This window comes from Sebastes fasciatus, chromosome 2, assembly GCF_043250625.1.
Source record: "Sebastes fasciatus isolate fSebFas1 chromosome 2, fSebFas1.pri, whole genome shotgun sequence".
Taxonomy (NCBI): domain Eukaryota; kingdom Metazoa; phylum Chordata; class Actinopteri; order Perciformes; family Sebastidae; genus Sebastes; species Sebastes fasciatus.
The window spans coordinates 36,326,684-36,345,468 of NC_133796.1; the positions used below are offsets into that span (position 1 = coordinate 36,326,684).

At 39.9% G+C, this 18,785-nt stretch overlaps 1 protein-coding gene across 1 annotated transcript; it reads left to right on the forward strand.

The window, feature by feature from the left end:
- The first annotated feature begins 388 nt into the window (after nucleotides 1-388).
- On the forward strand, nucleotides 389-18,554 carry LOC141759909 (uncharacterized). The gene is made up of 5 exons (XM_074622403.1): nucleotides 389-525; nucleotides 7,961-8,859; nucleotides 13,753-13,908; nucleotides 16,000-17,151; nucleotides 17,965-18,554. Exons 2-4 carry the CDS (start codon nucleotides 7,980-7,982, stop codon nucleotides 16,119-16,121), a joined length of 1,158 nt encoding a protein of 385 aa, XP_074478504.1. The 5' UTR covers nucleotides 389-525; nucleotides 7,961-7,979; the 3' UTR covers nucleotides 16,122-17,151; nucleotides 17,965-18,554.
- The last annotated feature ends 231 nt before the right edge of the window (nucleotides 18,555-18,785 follow it).

Below are 18,785 nucleotides of genomic sequence, written 5' to 3' on the forward strand. Positions count from 1 at the left end.
ACACGTCACACGGTAGCCTGATATAGACCAAGAGACAAAGGCGTGGATGAAACCCGAGCTCGCCAGCCTCCTTTCTGTTGCCATGACGACAGCAGCCGTTTCCAGTGCCACGGTGAGAAAAAAAAAACAGAGCTCAGAGGACCTGTGGCCAGAGGCTCCACCCACTGGGGGAATTAACAGATCTAACCTGGCAACCCGGTAACTCAAAATTAATATAATCAACTTATTTAGAACATGAAATGGATACAAATTAATTCCTCCACCTTCTCTTACTCCTTCCCATCCCTGCCATGTGTGGCCCTTTCACAGCGTGCAACTGGATGCGGTTCAGGGCGTGTTGCTATTGCTGGCAGGTGTAGAAGCAGGTTGAGCTGGTTGCTCCCTGAATGCCATTCTGTTGAGCCCTCCTCCCTCCCTCCTCGTCTCTCCGGGCCGAGTGCTGATTCACTCTCACATGTTGGCAGCTCACTGAAGAGATTTTGTTGCCTGTGCACCTGTTCTCATCTGATATAGCCTAAGAATAAGGTAAGGATTTACTGAGAGAGGATTTTCATTTTGTCTTTGTCTTTTTAATTTTCTCTGGAAATGTGTGATGGATGGTTTTTTAGTCCAAAATGTTTAATATGATTTGAGTCGCTGTTATATTTTTAAGTTAAACTAAAAAAAAGAACTCATAAATAATCTTTTTTTAAAGAAATATTTTAGTTTCGCCTTCTTTTACAATCATTTGTACTCCAGTTACACAAATGTTATGGTTATTGTTATACCAGGCAGTTTTAGATAGTGCTTTCTCTTTTGAAAGAGTAAAAATAGAGTATCCAAAACATTATTTTGTTACAATGTGAGAGTAAAAAGAGTTTGTCTCTGGGTGCCAAAACATCACATCAAAGTGACATCCATACTGTAAGGCCTTACGTAACCTAAACAGGGGAATACATACAATGCAGTTACATAAGTGTGCAGTAAATCAGTTTTACAGTAGTGACTTGTGAACTTGGGTTAAGTGGAGGAAAAAGTATTTAGATCTTTTATTTGAGAAAAAAAATGAAGTACATCACTAGATTCAAGATTCCTTAATTGTTCCATCTCAAATATACAAGAATAAGAGATAAAAAGTCTTTTGTTTTGGCTCCTCGACACTGCAGCATAATAGCAATAAAAACAGTAAAAAGTACAGTAAAAAGACATTAAAAATGACCTCAATTGGGGCTGTCAAAATTAACGCAGTAATGCCTTGGTAACACCAATTCGTTTTAACGCCACTAATTTCTATAACGCATCAACTTAGGTTGTAGCCGGCCCAGTTTTAAAACCAAAGTGATGAAACTGGTATCATATGAAACTATAAAAACCTAAAGAATTCATTGGTAACAACCATGTCATACCAGCTTGTCGAGAAGGAGGCTAAATAATGCTCTAAACTTATTCTAAATTTTGGTGAGGAAAAACTAGGATGGTCAATTTCAAAGGGGTCCCTTGACCTCTGACCTCTAGATATGTGAATGAAAATGTGTTCTATGCAAATCTCCCCTTTACAGTCATGCCCTCTTTATGATAATCAAATGCAGTTTCGGGGCAAGTCATAGTCAAGTCAGCACACTGACACACTGACAGCTGTTGTTGCCTGTTGGGCTGCAGTTTGCCATGTTATGATTTGAGCATGTTTTTTATGCTAAATGCAGTACCTGTGAGGGTTTCTGGACAATATCTGTCATTGTTTTATGTTATTAATTGATTTCCAAAAATAATGTATACATACATACGCATAAAGCAAGCATATTTGCTCACTCCCATGTTGATAAATACTTGACAAATGTCCCTTTAAGGTTCATTTTGAACAGAAAAAAAAATTGCAATTCATTTGTACATATTTTTATTTAATAAATTAATTTGGATTAAATATTGTTATCCATTGACAGCTCTAATTACAATACAACAAAATACAATATAATAATATAAAATACAAGTAAAGTAAAAGTAAAAGCTCTGAATTAATTTCTTTAAGTAAAATATAAGCAACAAAATAGTAGTAGTAATACTCATATTTGATGCTAGTTTAATCTATATCAATGCCTCATATTGTTTAAACTGATCATATATTTCATCTTTAAAATCTTAATCTAAAAAGTAACTAGTAAGTAAAACTGCTAAATTAATGTAGTGGAGTAAAAGTGCAATATGTCTCTCTGAAATTTAATGGAGTATAAAGAAACATAAAATGGAAGGGCCTCAAAATTGTACAGTATTAGAGTAAATATATTTAGTTACTTTCAACCCCAGCTTGGGATTTTGTCTCACACAGATATTGAGGTTGTATGATGCTGTAAACGTACAACATAAATGACAGCGTGTTTACATGTGTCTGTTGGACTGGATCTCACAGTGAAGTCACAGCTGACAGAGCTGTTGAGGTGCTAGCAGGTCAGATATAAATGAATACAGGTCACCAAGTCATCGATTATCATCTGATCTTAGATCTTTTGTTCGCTGAACTTGGACACATTTATACAGCACAAATCAAAACAAAGCAATGGCTCTGCTGAGTCACCTGTTATACTGGTTCTACACGGATTCCCAGCTGTCTACAGCATTATTCCACTTCACACAGAGTGTGTGTTAGGATTCACACTTCATCATGCTCTGCTAGTTAAAAAACAAGGTTTTGTTTTTTTTTGCCTTAAATTCACAGACTCTAATATACAAACTTGAATACAGCATCCAACCTTTTTAGTTACATCTCTGCCCCGCTTTTTTATTATTTTTTTCATCTATTTTTTCTATTTATTTATAATTGCTAATGCTGATGTTGTTTTCTTTTGTGTACATCTTGTTTTGTCTCTTTGTTCATTTCTAAGCTCATTACTTCAAAGTTGGTTTATAAACTTTTGTAAGTATGAAGTGTAAATTGCAGAAATGAAAATCAAAAAAAAAAAAAAACAATATATAAAAATAAATAAATAAAGTCAGGTACTCATTAAAAAGTCATCAACACCTTCCTCTTCACCCAGGATTTTGGTCATCAATAGCCGCAATTATCCGGCTATTTTAGCTTTTTCTGTACTTGTGTTTAGTTACCTCCATGTAAAGTGTCCTTGGGTTTCTTGAAAGGCACTACATAAATGCAAGTTATTATTATTAAATTGACAGTGTATGATCAGACAGAGACAGAAAATGTGGGGATTGAGAGGGAGAAGAACTTGATCCATTGTATGACTGTGCTAATTTATCAGCAAATACTTTCAAAGTTCTTCATTTCATAACTCCCCACAGGAGGGTTACTGTACTAGTCGTAGTGACATTTACACTTAAAAATGTAAATATCATTTATAGAGTTTTTCTTGATGATATCCTCGGTGTTCTGCAACTTAGAAACATGGCAGTCTTCTGGGTAATTGAATAAAATGCTATGACCTGGAGGTTTAATTATAGCATTTTTTTTCTGTCAGTTTGGTTATGGCAGATGGGGCTTTAAATACTACAATACCCACGAGCCTTAGCCGCTGAATTAGAACTGTAGCAAATTCAATAAGCTTTATTATTGCAATTGAGAACAAAACACAGCACTGGTATCACCAGAACAAATTTAAATTGTTCATTCAATCAGTCAAACTTTATTTATATACAACACAGTCTCACAGCAGTTCAAGACATAGTCATTTATTTATTTGATTCGTGTACATAGACATGAATTTCCCTTATTCTTTTCCGTGACGCTCAGCATGACTCTCAATAACGTATTTTTCTATGTGTTTTCCTACGAATGTCCAGGAACACATGACGCACAATGTGTCAATTTCCGCTCCAGTCTTTTCAAAATAAAACTACTTAGTTAGGTTTAGGAATAGATCGACTTTGTAAGGTTTAGGAAGAGATTGCGATTTGGGTTGAAATAACACTGTAAATGCTGTCACTTAAGTACAGAATGTGACAAATAAATCAACTTTGACTTGTTGTTTCACATGGAACATGAACACCGAACATGATCTCCTTGGCCAAAGTCCTGTGTTATTTGACTCACCCATCATTCCCGACCTTCTCCCTACATGGCGATTACCGCTCTCTATACTTCACAATTACATGGATTACATACAAATTGATTTTGTGCTCACCATCACGAAAATTTTTTTTAAAGTTGTGTCTATGTACACGTATCAATACATTACATTTTGTGACTATTTCACGAACTGCTGTGGAACTGGGCTGTTATATAGCACCTTTCAAACAAATCTTAATGCACGTCAAAGGGCTTTACAAGAGATTGATAGATAGATTGACAAATGTCATAATGATCAGCAGTTACACAAAGTAGTAAAATGTTATAGATATAAACAATGAACCCACTAAAATGATAAAACACTAAATAAAAGCCAGACTAGTTTATGTTTAAAAATATATTTAAAATATTTTCAGCTTCTCTCAGATCCTCTGGATCATAATTTTAATTGTTGAATGTAGTATCAAGTCTCTATAAAGTATAGTATTTAGCTCCTGCTCTCCACAAGTGGTGCACGCAACAAAATTTTAAGCTCTGAGATTCGATGTTTCTCACTGAAACACTTTGAATCACTATTTTATTCTCTTTTTTTTGTTTTGATTTGTGAACAGGTGAGTCAAAACAGTAACCTTTGACTTGAGAGCTACAAAGATGTTAAATAGCAATTTCCGAGGTCGGTCAAACCGGTCAGTTTATTCCAGTAAATAATTTTCACTGTTGCAGTGTTAGCTGCTCTTAAATGTAATTGTATCTGGGTGGATTGGGCCATTTTCTTTAATCATGAGCTCTTAGTGTCGTATTATCAGCAAACTTGAGCCGTTTGATTGATCCTGTGTTCACACAGCAGCCTGCACCATCAACAACCCACAGGTTTTCCATTTATTTCCCACAGAGCAGAAAAAAAGCCTGTTGAGAAACTGACCACAGAGGAACATTCCTGACTCCTATATGTTTTCATACTCGACTTATTTAAGAACGGAAGTTTAATCCTTTGGACGTGTGCGACTGGTGAAAAGTTGCTTTTCAGAAATCCCAACTTTCATTTAAAGGGACTGTTTGTAACTTCTTACGCGTATAAATCACCCGGGCCGGTGTCCCATGCGTGCTTGCATATGCGTGCTCGCGTCTGGCTACGCTGTTCAGACTCAGACTCCAACACAAACTACATGGAAGCACCAAAACCTCAAAGTTGTATCTAGTGAAGCCCGTCTTGCAAAACAGTGTTGGGTGCGGTCGTAGTACGCGGGAGAGACCGTAGCTTTGGTCTCCAGGCCCGAAGTCCCTGCTGTACTCTGCTCCTCTGCTCCTCTGCCTGCTTGCCTTCACTCAGCTCACTCCACCTCACGTGCATGCGTGCACACTACACACTGCAGAAGACTTCGTAGAATATCTAGTGAATGTACAGAGGACGTTTGTGCAGAAATAAATGCTGCAGCTCCTCCAGACCAACAAAGGTTTCCCGTGTCTTGCGAAGTGACGGGGCTCCGCAACGAGAAATGTTATCGTCTCTGACCAAAACTCCGGTGTCTTCCCTGTTCCCTCCGACTGCGGTCGGGAGGCTGAAGCAGGAAAAGCCAACACTAGGATCAGCAGTAATTCATGGAGAGTACTTCATCTGGTCAGCTAACATTACTTCCAAGGGTCCCTTGACCTCTGACCTCAAGATATGTGAATGAAAATGGGTTCTATGGGTACCCACGAGTCTCTCCTTTACAGACATGCCCACTTTATGATAATCACATGCAGTTTGGGGCAAGTCATTGTCAAGTCAGCACACTGACACACTGACAGCTGTTGTTGCCTGTTGGGCTGCAGTTTGCCATGTTATGATTTGAGCATATTGTTTTATGTTAAATGCAGTACCTGTGAGGGTTTCTGCACAATATCTGTCATTGTTTTGTGTTGTTAATTGATTTCCAATTATAAATATATACATACATTTGCATAAAGCAGCATATTTGCCCACTTCCATGTTGATAAGAGTATTAAATACTTGACAAATCTCCCTTTAAGTTACATTTTGAACAGATACAAAATGTGCAATTAATTTGGGATTAATCATGATTAGCTATGGACAATCATGCGATTAATCGCGCTTAAATATTTTAATCGATTGACAGCCCTAATAAAGAGATGAACAATCCATTGGTGATCCTTCGATGAGTTTAAAGAAAATTGGGCGTAGCTGTTTTTAATTTATTTTCAGCTAGTGGTACCCTTGGTGACTAGTTAAAATATGTTGTGACAGGTAAAACCAGAAATCTAAAATCCCTACATTTGCATATTCAAACCTCTGCTGCTGCAGACGGAGCCTGTTGCACTGCTCATAACAAGTCTCCCCTCAGAACAAAGCAACCGATCCACAAAGTGACTCCATGTGAAAGTGCACTGCAGGGAATAAGTGAGGCCGCAGTCATTTGTGTATTGGAGTGAAGCCGAGAGGAAAACACAGAGCTCACAGGGCACCTGTGTAAATTCACCCTGTCATCAAGGTCTCACCGGAGATTGTGTTGGGACCGTGCTGAACTGTGGTAGCTCGCTGTGTAACAATGCAGGGATGACTGCGTTGAAATTCACCTCCAGATGTGGCAGCGAGGGATGTCATGTTCATGATGTTGTGGCCCGCGTTCACCACACCATCAACCCAGCAGCTCCCTGAGAGACGGGAGGTGGGACAGGATTAGTCGTTCAAGGATTTCCATCATGATTTGTGTCAGTGCAGCTGACCTGAGCTGTTAAAGCAGGTGATTGTGTGCTTCTGGAAAATGGGAACAACCAGGGATGTCTTGTTGCACACTGAGTCTTGACTTTGTGTGTGGTCAGGGAGAGTTTGTAGGCTGTGATGAACACGAGTTTAACACCTGTGGCTACTTCCAGGTGGTAAACAGACTCCTCAGTCACTGGAAGCAGGAAACAGAAAAAAACACTGCTTTTTCCTTTTAGTTTTTTGAAGTAGGGCTTTCAATTGATTAAAATATTTAATCGTGATTAATCGAATGATTGTCCACAGTTAATCGTGCTTAATCGCAAATTAATTGCATATTTTTGATCTGTTCAAAATGTACCTTAAAGAGAGATTTGCCATGTATTTAATACTCTTATCAACATGGGAGTGAACAAATATGCTGCTTTATGCAAATGCATCTATATATTTATTATTGGAAATCAATTAACAACACAAAACGAATGACAAATATTGTCCAGAAACCCTCACAGGTACTGCACTTAGCATAAAAAATATGCTCAAATCATAACATGGCAAACTGCAGCCCAGCAGGCAACAACAGCTGTCAGTGTGTCAGTGTGCTGACTTGACTATGAAAGTGTGCATGTGAGCTTCACAGAAACAGCAGTTGACAAAGCAATTCAGCTCAAGGTCCACTTACTTATTTGTTCTGGAGCTTTTTACCAACTTGAGCTTTCGACCTTTAATCTCCATTGTTAAGTGGACAAGAAGTCTGAAAAGTGCTCCAAATAATGTTTGAACATCTACAGTTCCCTGAAAACAGAATAAACTATATATTTACTGAAAAGACCATGTGATACAGTCGAAAGCTTCCGAACAAGCGAGTAAGTGGACCTTGAGTGGAGATTGTTTTACCAATAGCTGTTTTCAAGGTCAATAATGAACTGTGAAGCTCAAGGCAATAAGGTGTGTTCCTTATTCATTAATTACATCAAACCAAACTCTTCACATGTGTAAAACTAAAATGAAATTATTATTATCATTATTTAATGAAATGATAAAACTGTCACGTAATAAAATCAGCATGATTCCACTGAGGGTTGATAAACAATAACTTATTCCTTTTCTAACATAATCTGTATTAATTAGTGACCACTCACATCTAAAGTATTATCATCACCATGTTCACTCTGAACCTTAGCACTTTGTGAACAACAATGTTATATATATGTTTTTTCATTAAATACAATAAATGTTTTATGTTCTCTCTTGTGTTTCAGGGTGAAACCAAAGGAGGAAATGGGATTGTATTTAAAAATCGCAGCAGGCCTCCTTCTGCTTATCCAAACCTTTCACCCGGCATCGTTTCAAAATGCAACCGATGCAACCGACGCCCCGCGGCGGACAATTGATAAGGCTTGGCTCCGTGAGCTAGCCAAAAATACAGCTGGAAGTCAAAACGCTGTAAATACTGAGGAGGCTGACTCTGATCCGGGATCTGATGCGGATGGGGAGTCGACTAATGATTACTCCAGTGGGATCGCATCCGGCTCGATGGCAATATACAGCGAAGGCGAGGAGAATGCGTCCGGCCAAGATAACCGCGTAAGAGAAACTACGAATAATCTGACTACTGTCGCTACCACCGTGCCGCCTACATTTCCCACAAATGTTACAACCAGGAAAGCTAAATTGCCAGACGCCACCGTTTCTCCGACTAACGTGACCTCAGACCCCACAACCTCACGCCAGATCAACAAGACAAAAGCTGAGAATGAATTTCACAACTCCACGATGACTCCTCAAAAACCCACGACTCATCCGAGCGCACAAAACTCCACCCACTCTTCAGGTAGCAATCACACTGATTTACCGACGACAACCTTGGCACCGGAAAGCAACGCTACGCAAAAATCCACGGCAAAACCCAACAAAGACACAGGGTTGACTAACGCTACAAAATCTACCACAAAAACAACCGCAACAACCACAACAATTCCAACAACCACAATGAAGCAAAAGAAAAACGAGACCTCCACCAAGTCTTCCTCTACAACGGCGATCCCATCTGAGACCACAGGAACGAGCCCTACGACTACAACCATCGCTGCTCCGATCACACCCGAGAAGGCCAACAAGACAGACAAAGATGCAGCCTCGGGGAGCAACTCAGAAAGAGGTACTGCTGCCGTTTCAGGTGTCACAGTATCTGGGTGCACATTTTTTTGACCAGGAAACGGCTTTGTTTGTCTTCCTAGCAGCATGACATCACTTTCTAGACAGATACCTGAAGAAAAATAGCATTTCTGTGAAATTCCAAGCCCTCCTGGCTGGCTTGTGTTGAGCAATAAGGCAACACAGCACAACATCCTTTACAGATCACCTTTAGAGACTTAAACTAACACCATGCTTCTTGCTCAAGAGCATATATCACTGTTGCTTGTTTTAGACATTGCTTTTTTTCCGCCCTTTCCCTGACCCACATTTGCTTCCATCTGTTTTCCCACTGGCAGAGGACAAACGGCCCTTCTTTCAAAGGAAAAGGTTGGATTGGGTTTCAGGTGCTATCGATGTGGACACTATGAGTGAAGGGCTTCTATTACAGTCACCTTTTTAGCAGGACAATGAACCCCTGTTTTAGTGGCAAGAAAATCTAAAAGAGGCAGTCATGGAGGGAGGTCAAAGATACTCGTGCTGCCTCTGTGCGCGGGCGTGGGACTAGTCTTTGGTGTCAACCACAAGATTAAGGAGATAGGATTGGAAAAGGCTGCTTGTCCTCTACACCAGTGCAAATCTATCTGTGTACTGTATGTATCTATCTAGTTGAAAAGCAACTTTGTACTGCTAAATATATGTGGGCGAGTTCACTGCTGTCACCATGGCAAGACGGGGAAAAAAAAGGGCTTTACAGAGTGCAAGGTTGGGATTACTGTGAAATAAAACTCACATCCCACGGACAGATGTGACAGCAGGACATAACACTAACAGATGATGCCAATAAACAGTGGGAAAACAGTTGTGAAACTGCCGGCAACACAGAAAGAAAAAAAAAAAACCTGCTCCATAGTTATCATGACAGGCACAGCGTGTGAACACAGACCTGTACAAAAGCACAGACGGTGGAGTAGAGATAAACATAGAGGCTATAAATATGAGCAGAGGAAACGTTGCTGACGCTGTTATCAATAAAGACAAATATCTACTCTCTCCAGCTGCTTGACCAAGGAAACATATAGATGTTACAGTGACATCAGGTTCTTTATGAATCGTAATCATGTTTCATCAAAATACAACGAGACTTTACACACCGGGGACGTGAAGAAGAAATGACACGAAAATGCAAAATACTGACAAATATTGATACTGCAAATATTTCGCATCAAAGCTATTCATACTGGCAGAGATGGGAATTTGCAACAGTTGCAACACTTTTTCAATAAAAGATATAAAGAAATAGAAAAGGTAGAAAGAAATAGATTTGCGCAGGCAGAGGGCCAACTACCAGGATGCTATTGACCCAGAGCAGCGTCTGGCAGTCTGTCTGAGGTTAATTGTTGTATAGCCCAAACTACTGTAAGCTATTTTAGTTTCCTTTTAGCAAAATGTTCAGAATGAATTTGCCTCTGGGAAACATGTAAGCAGTGTATATGTCTAGGGCTTTTATTGTGAAAAGTAAGAACAGAAGGAGTGGATCTGGTCTGCGTCGTCTTTGTCAAGGTTGAAGGGCGTAATAAAGTCCGCCGTCTTGGTTCGGACCACAGCGCCTCCGTGTTGTTGTCATGGATGTATCGGGGTTTACTTCCGGGTTATGCGGCCCAGTGATTATAGGCAGTAGTGGTTCTCCCGCTGGCCCCGCCCGCGAGCTCCTGCTCGGCCCACAGTCTTTACATTGTGATGACGTCACAGATAAATCCTTTTTCTCGCCTCGAGGAAAGTTTTAGAAATATAAAACCTCCATGGATCAGAAATTCATAATAGAAAGAGTCATAATCGACCTTGTTTGCAGTTCGAGGTGTTCTGTCAACAGTTTTACAGATGTCTCTTTTACAATGCGGGTCTATGGGGAAAATTGGAAGCAAGGCTGAAACGTATCCAGGTCTTATTTTCCACCAATGATTATTGTACACTATAATGTACGTATTGACTATGTCCGTTTGGCACAACGTGATCGATTGATGCCTTTATTTGTGGTGCGAAAGTTCCGAAAATAAGCTTTTTTGCCACGTATTCACGTTCTATGTGAAAGTACTCATGACAAAAACAACAGTACGAAACAACTATATTGACGTGTGAATTAACAGCACAAAAACAACGCTGCTGGTGTGTGAGTCTACAGCCATGCAGCTCTGTGAGGCGTAACGCTGCTTTGAGCTGCATGCTAATATGCTCCCAATGCAACCCTGTTTCCTATAAAATTATGTTGACATACAACTAAACCGCTTTCTCAATTACATTTCGACATATTTTTTTACACATGACAAAAACAGTGCTCTCCTGGGTGACAGTCCTGTGTTTGTTTGACTCATCCACCACCCTGACCTCCTCCCTGTGCGGACTGTGATTATAAACATATTTTCTGATACGTCAAAAACAAACATAATCTGGCATAAAATACGTTTCCCTCAAAATGTTATTAACAGTGCAGTTTCGTTGTACGGGAACGTAATTTTTAGGGACACCAGGCTGCACAATGTCAATGTTAATATGCTGATGTTTAGCAGGTACAATATTTCATCATCTTAGTTTAGTGTGTTAGCATGCTAGCATTTGCTAATTAGCACTACACATGCAAGGACAGCTGAGTATGATGGGAACACGATTTGCTTATCATTAGTCAAATTGAAGTTTTGACCTGATGATGGTGCTACGTGAAAAGTCAGGGAGTCACCAAAATGATTACTGAGAGGAACATAAATGTCTGCACCGACATTCATCGCAATCTTTCATCCCAAACCACAGACAACAACGTCATGGTGGCACTAGAGAAAACGTCAGGGGATCACCAAAGTCAGTAGGATTTATTCTCAGGGAAACATGGATATCTGGACCAAATTTCACAGCAATCCATTCAACAGTTGTTGAGTTGTATCAGACCAAAGTGGTGGACTGACCAACAGGCCAACATGGAGCACCTTTAAAGCCTCTGGACACCCACACAGGTGTTTTCAGTTCTTCTGATCAGACGTCTGCTCAGGACTGTGTGGGCGTGTTTAGATTAATTGAGTAACATCTTCCTGAGTCTCCTGTTGGCTTTGTTGAACCGGTTAGGGCGGGACAAATAACACCTTTATCGTTGTTGTTATTGGTAGATGAAGATCTGTGACCTAATGATTTCCAATGAAAGCTCCGGCCCACCTCGAACCTGAGCAGAAGTCTAATCAGCCAGAATAACTGAAAACACCTGTGTGGGTGTTCAGAGGCTTTAACACCCTCATGGACTTTGGTCTGGGGGAACATAGTTTTATTTGCATGCGTTCACATTTTTTACTGAATCTATATATCAAATGCCCATGAGAGAAAATAATACAAAAATATATTTAAAAACCCAATATTCAAAGGACAGGGGCATAAGATTACAATACTACACTACCCAGTATATATAACACATATTTCCACTCATATTTTACTCTTTCTACTTTCAAATGAAAGGGAAAAATGCAACTAAAGAAAACAAGAACTGAAATACACTGCATGAGAAAAATGGTCTTTTGGTTCAACTTGCCCCAGGTTAGGGGTAAATTGATCCCAGCAAGTGGGTAAATTGAGCTATTTGTGGATAAACGGAGGCACTGAATTATTTATGTGTGAGTCCCGATAAAATACAAATGTAGCATTTCTGTGTCAAATGATATTGAAAACCGTCACTTTCAGAAACTGTCTTTTTTTCCCCACTGCTGTTGACTTGAATACAAACAGTGGAACAGAAGAGTAGAAAGAGTTCTTTAAATAACTTCAACAATTAAACTTTGCAAAGTTGAAACGGTTACACATTACGTTAAAGCACAAAATTGTTAGGATTGAAAATGTTAGAAAATTCCCACCTGTACAGTTGTCATAATGTGACAACAGATGTTAACAGGTGCAGGTTATTAGCTTTGTGCTATATTTATAATTTTCAAAGGGTCCCTTGACCTCTGACCTCAAGATATGTGAATGAAAAGGGGTTCTCTGGGTACCCACGACACACCCACGGCACAGACATGCCCACTTTATGATAATCACATGCAGTTTGGAGCAAGTCATAGTCAGGTCAGCACACTGACACACTGACAGCTGTTGTTGTCTGTTGGGCTGCAGTTTGATATGTTATGATTTGAGCATATTGTTTATTCTAAATGCAGTACCTATGAGGGTTTCTGGACAATATTTGTCATTGTTTTGTGTTGTTAATTGATTTCCAACAATAAATATATACATACATTTGCATAAAGCAGTATATGTGCCCATTCCCATGTTGATAAGAGTATTAAATACTTGACAAATCTCCCTTTAAGGTACATTTTTGGACAGGCCGCGAGACTATCACAGGGCTGACACATAGAGACACACAACCATTCACGCTCACATTCACACCTACGGGCAAATTAGAGTCCACATTTAACCTGCATGTCTTTGAACTGTGAGAGGAACCCAGAGAAAACCCATGCTAACATGGGGAGAACACGCAAACTCCACACTATGTATATATGTTCAGTATATACATAGTGTAATTCAAAGTTATATAGTGATAAAGTCATATAATAGAACTGGAACTAAAGTTATGTTCAGTCCCATTTCACCTGATTTAGATGCACAGCCTGCCGTCTTTAAATATTCAAATGTATTCCAGAAATTATCATGATTTTGGCTCGTTAATTGCATTAATTAGAACGGCGTAAATTAGACAAATCTGTACAGCTGACTAATTGGGATGTGTATCTACTGGAAACATGTTTTCAAAAACACATCTCAGCTATAATTATCTGACAATTAACCCTCAAAGACAGCAGTTGATAGGAATAATTTGGTTGTTGACATATTATTTATCACCCTCTCCCCCCACCCTCTCGACCCCCTCTTTCCTCCAATAAAGGTTTGGCGACGGATAACCACGGAGCGTGGGGAGCTGTTCTGGGAACGGGGGTGGCTGTGTCCCTTGTGGGACTGGTGGCCTTCATCATCCTGAAGAAGAAACACGTGAAGGGTTTCTCTCATAGTAAACTGGTTGAGGACTATCCTTCAGAAACAGGTATGTCCCGACAACCCCTTATACAGTACATGCTCAACCTTGTCAGCGCTTTAAAGGAAAATTCCACCCTAGGACATCTATAATTACACTGTTATCTGTGATTGCTTGATCAGGATTTAATTAGGGTTGCCAACTTGATCTGACGTTTTCTAATATTAAAAAAACCCTCTGGTAGGTGGGCGGGCGGCAGCTTGCAAACTCTACTGCTAAAACACATGTACATTTTACACTAGTTCTGATACATATTCAACATTTTTCTGATACATAACCCCCTGAAAAACAGCTCATTTTAGTTTTTACACTTAGTTTTTAAGTGGATTAAACAAACAAGATATGATTTGTTAATTAGTGAGCTGTAGATGTGCCTCCAGTCTTTATGCTAAGTTAAGTTAACCAGCTGCTGGCTGTAGTTACATATTTAATGTATCAGACACAAGAGTGGTATCGATCTTTTCATCTAACTCTCAGCAAGAAAGTGAGTATTTCCCAAAATGTCAAATTCCTTTTAGCCCTTGGTCCTCTGCCTCTCTCTCTCTCTCACTCACACACACACACACACACATACACTCACACACACACACGCACGGTAAGGTAAGCTCACCATGCAAAATAGGATCATGTTCTGCAGTATGACAGCTTGCAATTTGTCTCATTCTTGCCATGAACTTAGAGGAAGACAGCATTTTCTTGTCACAGTTCCTCCTACGTGCCCTCATACTTAACCTTTCTGTTAAGGCCCAACTCAAATTAACCTGCACATTTCTTTTTCTGCTGCAGCAAACCTATACCAACACATTCTCATTCCCATAGAGTCAAATACTGACGCTTTGTCACGGCGATATGGTCGCACAAAGCACTCTTTAGCGCGCGGTGGGAGGGGCGGTGGATGGGTCCAAATGACACAAGGCTTTTATCCAGGAGGACGCTGTTTGTGTCCTTTGCGTCACGTCCAAAACATTCAGTCATTTTCACTGTACAAACGTAGTAGTTTTGATGTTGAAAATAAAGTGACGACAAGGAGTCGTGACAAAGCGTTGGTAATTGACGAGTTGAGATGAGAACGTGTTGCGTATACCTACCAGTTCTCATCCCAACTTAGACACACTGACGCTTCATCAGGACCCGTTGGTGTCACTTTCTAAGGCACTGGGTAGCACAGCTTGTCAAACGCTCCACTACTGTCGCAGTAATTAACGTTGTGAATTCAAATAAAAACACTTGCTTATAGGTTTAGGCAACAAAACCACTTAGTTAGTAAAAAACATCGAATAAGATTTAAATACCACTGATCGCAAAAACATTTAAACTTCCCCTGTAAATCCAGCATTACCAAGGAATACACCCGATTTGACAATATCAGGCCATTAAATAGGCGTTATCAGTCACTATGAGCACTATAGATGTGGGTCATTAGGGGCCTACTACACAAACTTTGTAAACTTTGCCATAAAAGTGAAAGTGAAACTTAAAAGCAACATGTTCTAACATGTAGTAAAACAGAACGAAACGTCATGTTTTGAAATCAAACAAAAAGGCTTCTTTAGGTTTAGGGGAAAAAAACAGTCAGGTTTAGGTAACAAAACTACAACTTCTTGAGGTTTATGCAACAAAAAGTAAAACTTCTTAGGTTTAGGCTAAAAAACAGGTTTATGTCCAAACTACAGTTTACAGTAGTGTAAAGCGCTTTGAGTGGTCGGAAGACTAGAAAAGCGCTGTATAAATGCAGGTCCATTTACCATTTAGCATTCACCCATTATGGTGTTTCATACAATCAATACTACAGCGCCTGACTTCATCTTCTGTCCTGATTACTACGGTCGCTAGAGGTCACTGTCGTGTTGTTTAATACCTTTTTTCGGTGATCTACCATGTGAATAGATGATAAGACCTACTAGTGGGTGTAGTAGGCCCCTATCAGTCCACATCTATGGGGCTTATAGCGACTGATAAGGCCTATTTAATAGCCTGACAACAGTCTAATCGGCTGAGGAATAATACAATCTATTTGTCTGCGTAATACAGCGTAATGAGGCTTTAGAGACAAAGAGTTCAATGATACTAATGTTTAATGTCAATTTGTCTGATTTCTAGTTCACAGATTAGACAACAGTGCACCTTTGGACTTGAACTTTGGAGTTGGTAGTTCGGCCTATTACAACCCAGGACTCCAAGGGGACAACATCCAAATGACCAACTTTCCAGGACGCCGCTGAGACCGAAACGTCTCCCAAGACCAAAGTCACGAACTCCCTTGAAAGATAGTTGGCTAATTATGCTTATTGGCATTTGATAGACAACCTATAATGTGGAGGGTTTTTTAAATAAGACGATGTGAAAGTGACATTGTGAAGGTCTGTCAGCCTCCACAAATGATGCTTCAGATTATGCATTGTGTTGAGTAGATTTACTGTATTGACATAGAGGGATCACTGAAGGCTGACCTACACTGCAGCAGCCAAAATTAACTGTCAAGACATTGATGTATGTTGCCAAAGGGTATCAAATGAAGTCTTTGCTAATAAAGAATATGCTTTACAGCTAATGAAGGATTATATTTGTAATAACTTTAATTTGTAATTATATTTTGCGTAAATAGGAACCACAAAATTCTGTTGAAGACCAGGAAAAATAAAAACAGTTCAGAAACCAGAGTGCGACCCCTGCTAATGCAAAACATTTGTAGCAACAAAAGTTCTGCTGCTCTGCAGCCTGTAACAGCAGATGACACAGCTGGCCCGTCGAGGCGCTTGCAACAAAATTCAGAAGCCATGGCGAACAATAACATTGTCCATATCAACAGTCGCCTGCTGTTATGGCATGAGGAATGCAATAAGAAGTTAAATTTGAACTGCACTTTCAGATATCCCACAACTGGCAGTCACAGCCGGAGTCGGAGAATTGAACCGTCAAACCAAAGACTGTTTTTCTACACCAGCGAGGGAGGTGGAGGGAGCTGTTTTGTTATTCATAGACTGAGGTTTTTGGTATTCAGGAAGGGGAGTCGTGTATTTGGTCTTAGCATTACTCAGTAGCAACAACTATATCATCATAATATACTGCTTAAATCTTCTGACCTCCAGGTGTCCAAACAGAGATTTGAGTTTCTTGTAGTGACAGTGTGCACCTGCTGCATGCTTAGAGCAAAATTAGAACTTTAATGCAGAATATTTTTAAAAAAACTTTATTTTTTCACTGTTATTCGTCTCCTCAGTTTGCTTTAACTTTGATTGACAACCTTTAAAGGTCACATATTATGCAAAATGCACTTTTCCATGTCTTTTAAACATCAATATCTGTCCCCAGTGTGTCTACAGGCCACCATAGTATCATAAAAGACCATCCTCTCTCTTTTTCTCCTCCTCCGTTTGTCCGGAAATGGGTGCAGAAATAAAAATTCGCTTTTTTCCTAGTCTTCTGACGTCATTAGGCAGAAATGCAAGCCATATATGGCTTTCCTGTTTCCAGTGAAACAGAACAGCACCCCCCTCACCCCATACCCCGGCTTGGTAACCCCGCCCACGGAGTAGCCGGCTCAGCAAGCTGCGTCCGCCATTGTTATTTCGACTGTTTACTAGTAAACATGCTGAAAGGAAAACCCGCTTGTTCTGTTGTTGGCTGCAATACTCCACACAAAAGCTTGCACCATGTACCCACTTCGGATCCTCTGAAGACCCAGTGGATGGACTTTATTTTCGCTGGTGCTGTGCCCAGGTTTATAAACTTTATTCTAGCTGCTATCTCTCCACTCGTCTCTCAGAGAGAGAAAGAGAGAGAGAGAGAGCTTCTCCGGGAGGGAGGGGGAGATAGTGACGCTGTGTTGTTGAGGAAGTTTGATTGACAGAAAACGCTGACCAATCAGAGCAGAGTGGGAGGAGACAGGCTGTGAATCAGTGGTTTTCAGACAGAGGCTGAATTAGGCTCTGAGGCAGGCAGACTCAGGCTGCAGTATGAGAAGAATAAAGGGTTTTTTGAACATTGCAGCATGTAAACATGTTCTAGTGCAACATTAAAATACATCTATGAACCTGGAAATGAGCATAATATGTGACCTTTAAGAAGAGTGTCTCTTTTTTGACTGATATCTGTTTGGGAAAGGAGGGAATAGCAGGGATTAATACACTCTCTCGTCCTTTAATGCTTTTGTATGATAAAATTAACAATATTACATAATTATTCTTTTCTAAACTTTCTTACTTTTCAATGTTATGTAAAAAAACAACACATTTTTATGTGAAGAAAACACCTAGAAAATACATCTTTTCAGCTCCCTGGATCCTTTCACTCATCATTACCTGAGTGAAGCCGCACTCGATCAATATGCGTCCCGATTATGATTGATATGTGCCACGTCTTGGCCTAAACAGCCAATAATAACTCGGAGATGTGGGATTGTTTTTTTTTGGTTGAGATGGTTCGGTGGCAGGTGCGGCAGGTCTGCTTCCTTCCTCGCTCTAATTTCAGACATCAATCAGGGCGAGAAGGATTTTTGTCTGACTGAGAGAGGAGTTTTGTGTCGCAGTGTTAAAGAATCACAGTGATTACTGCAGAAACAATGCAGGGCAGATGCATCATGGTAGACTCACCGCTGTTTGTAAAATGTATTGAAATCTGATGGTGATGCCTTAATAAAACAAGCAAACCCCAAATAGTATTCTTCATTTTGTGATTTCATATTAAGGAAGTTTGCATTTCCTCCCAAGATATTCTCACAAAAATGGTTCTTTTATTCATTAAACACACGCAAAAACATGCAGATACACAACACTTCAGTATCAAGATCATATTTGGACAAGCCAGGGTTTCTTTCATCCTTCACAAAAAACTGGCTCTGTGGGGAGATTGTGCCTGTTTTAATTAACCACAACAATTTGGGATGT

Coding starts and splice junctions, on each gene's coding strand:
- LOC141759909 (XM_074622403.1), top strand. CDS start 7,980: ATGGGATTGTATTTAAAAATCGCAGCAGGCCTCCTTCTGCTTATCCAA. Junction 8,860..13,752: donor GGGGAGCAACTCAGAAAGAG/GTACTGCTGCCG, acceptor CCTCCAATAAAG/GTTTGGCGACGGATAACCAC. Junction 13,909..15,999: donor GGACTATCCTTCAGAAACAG/GTATGTCCCGAC, acceptor TCTGATTTCTAG/TTCACAGATTAGACAACAGT.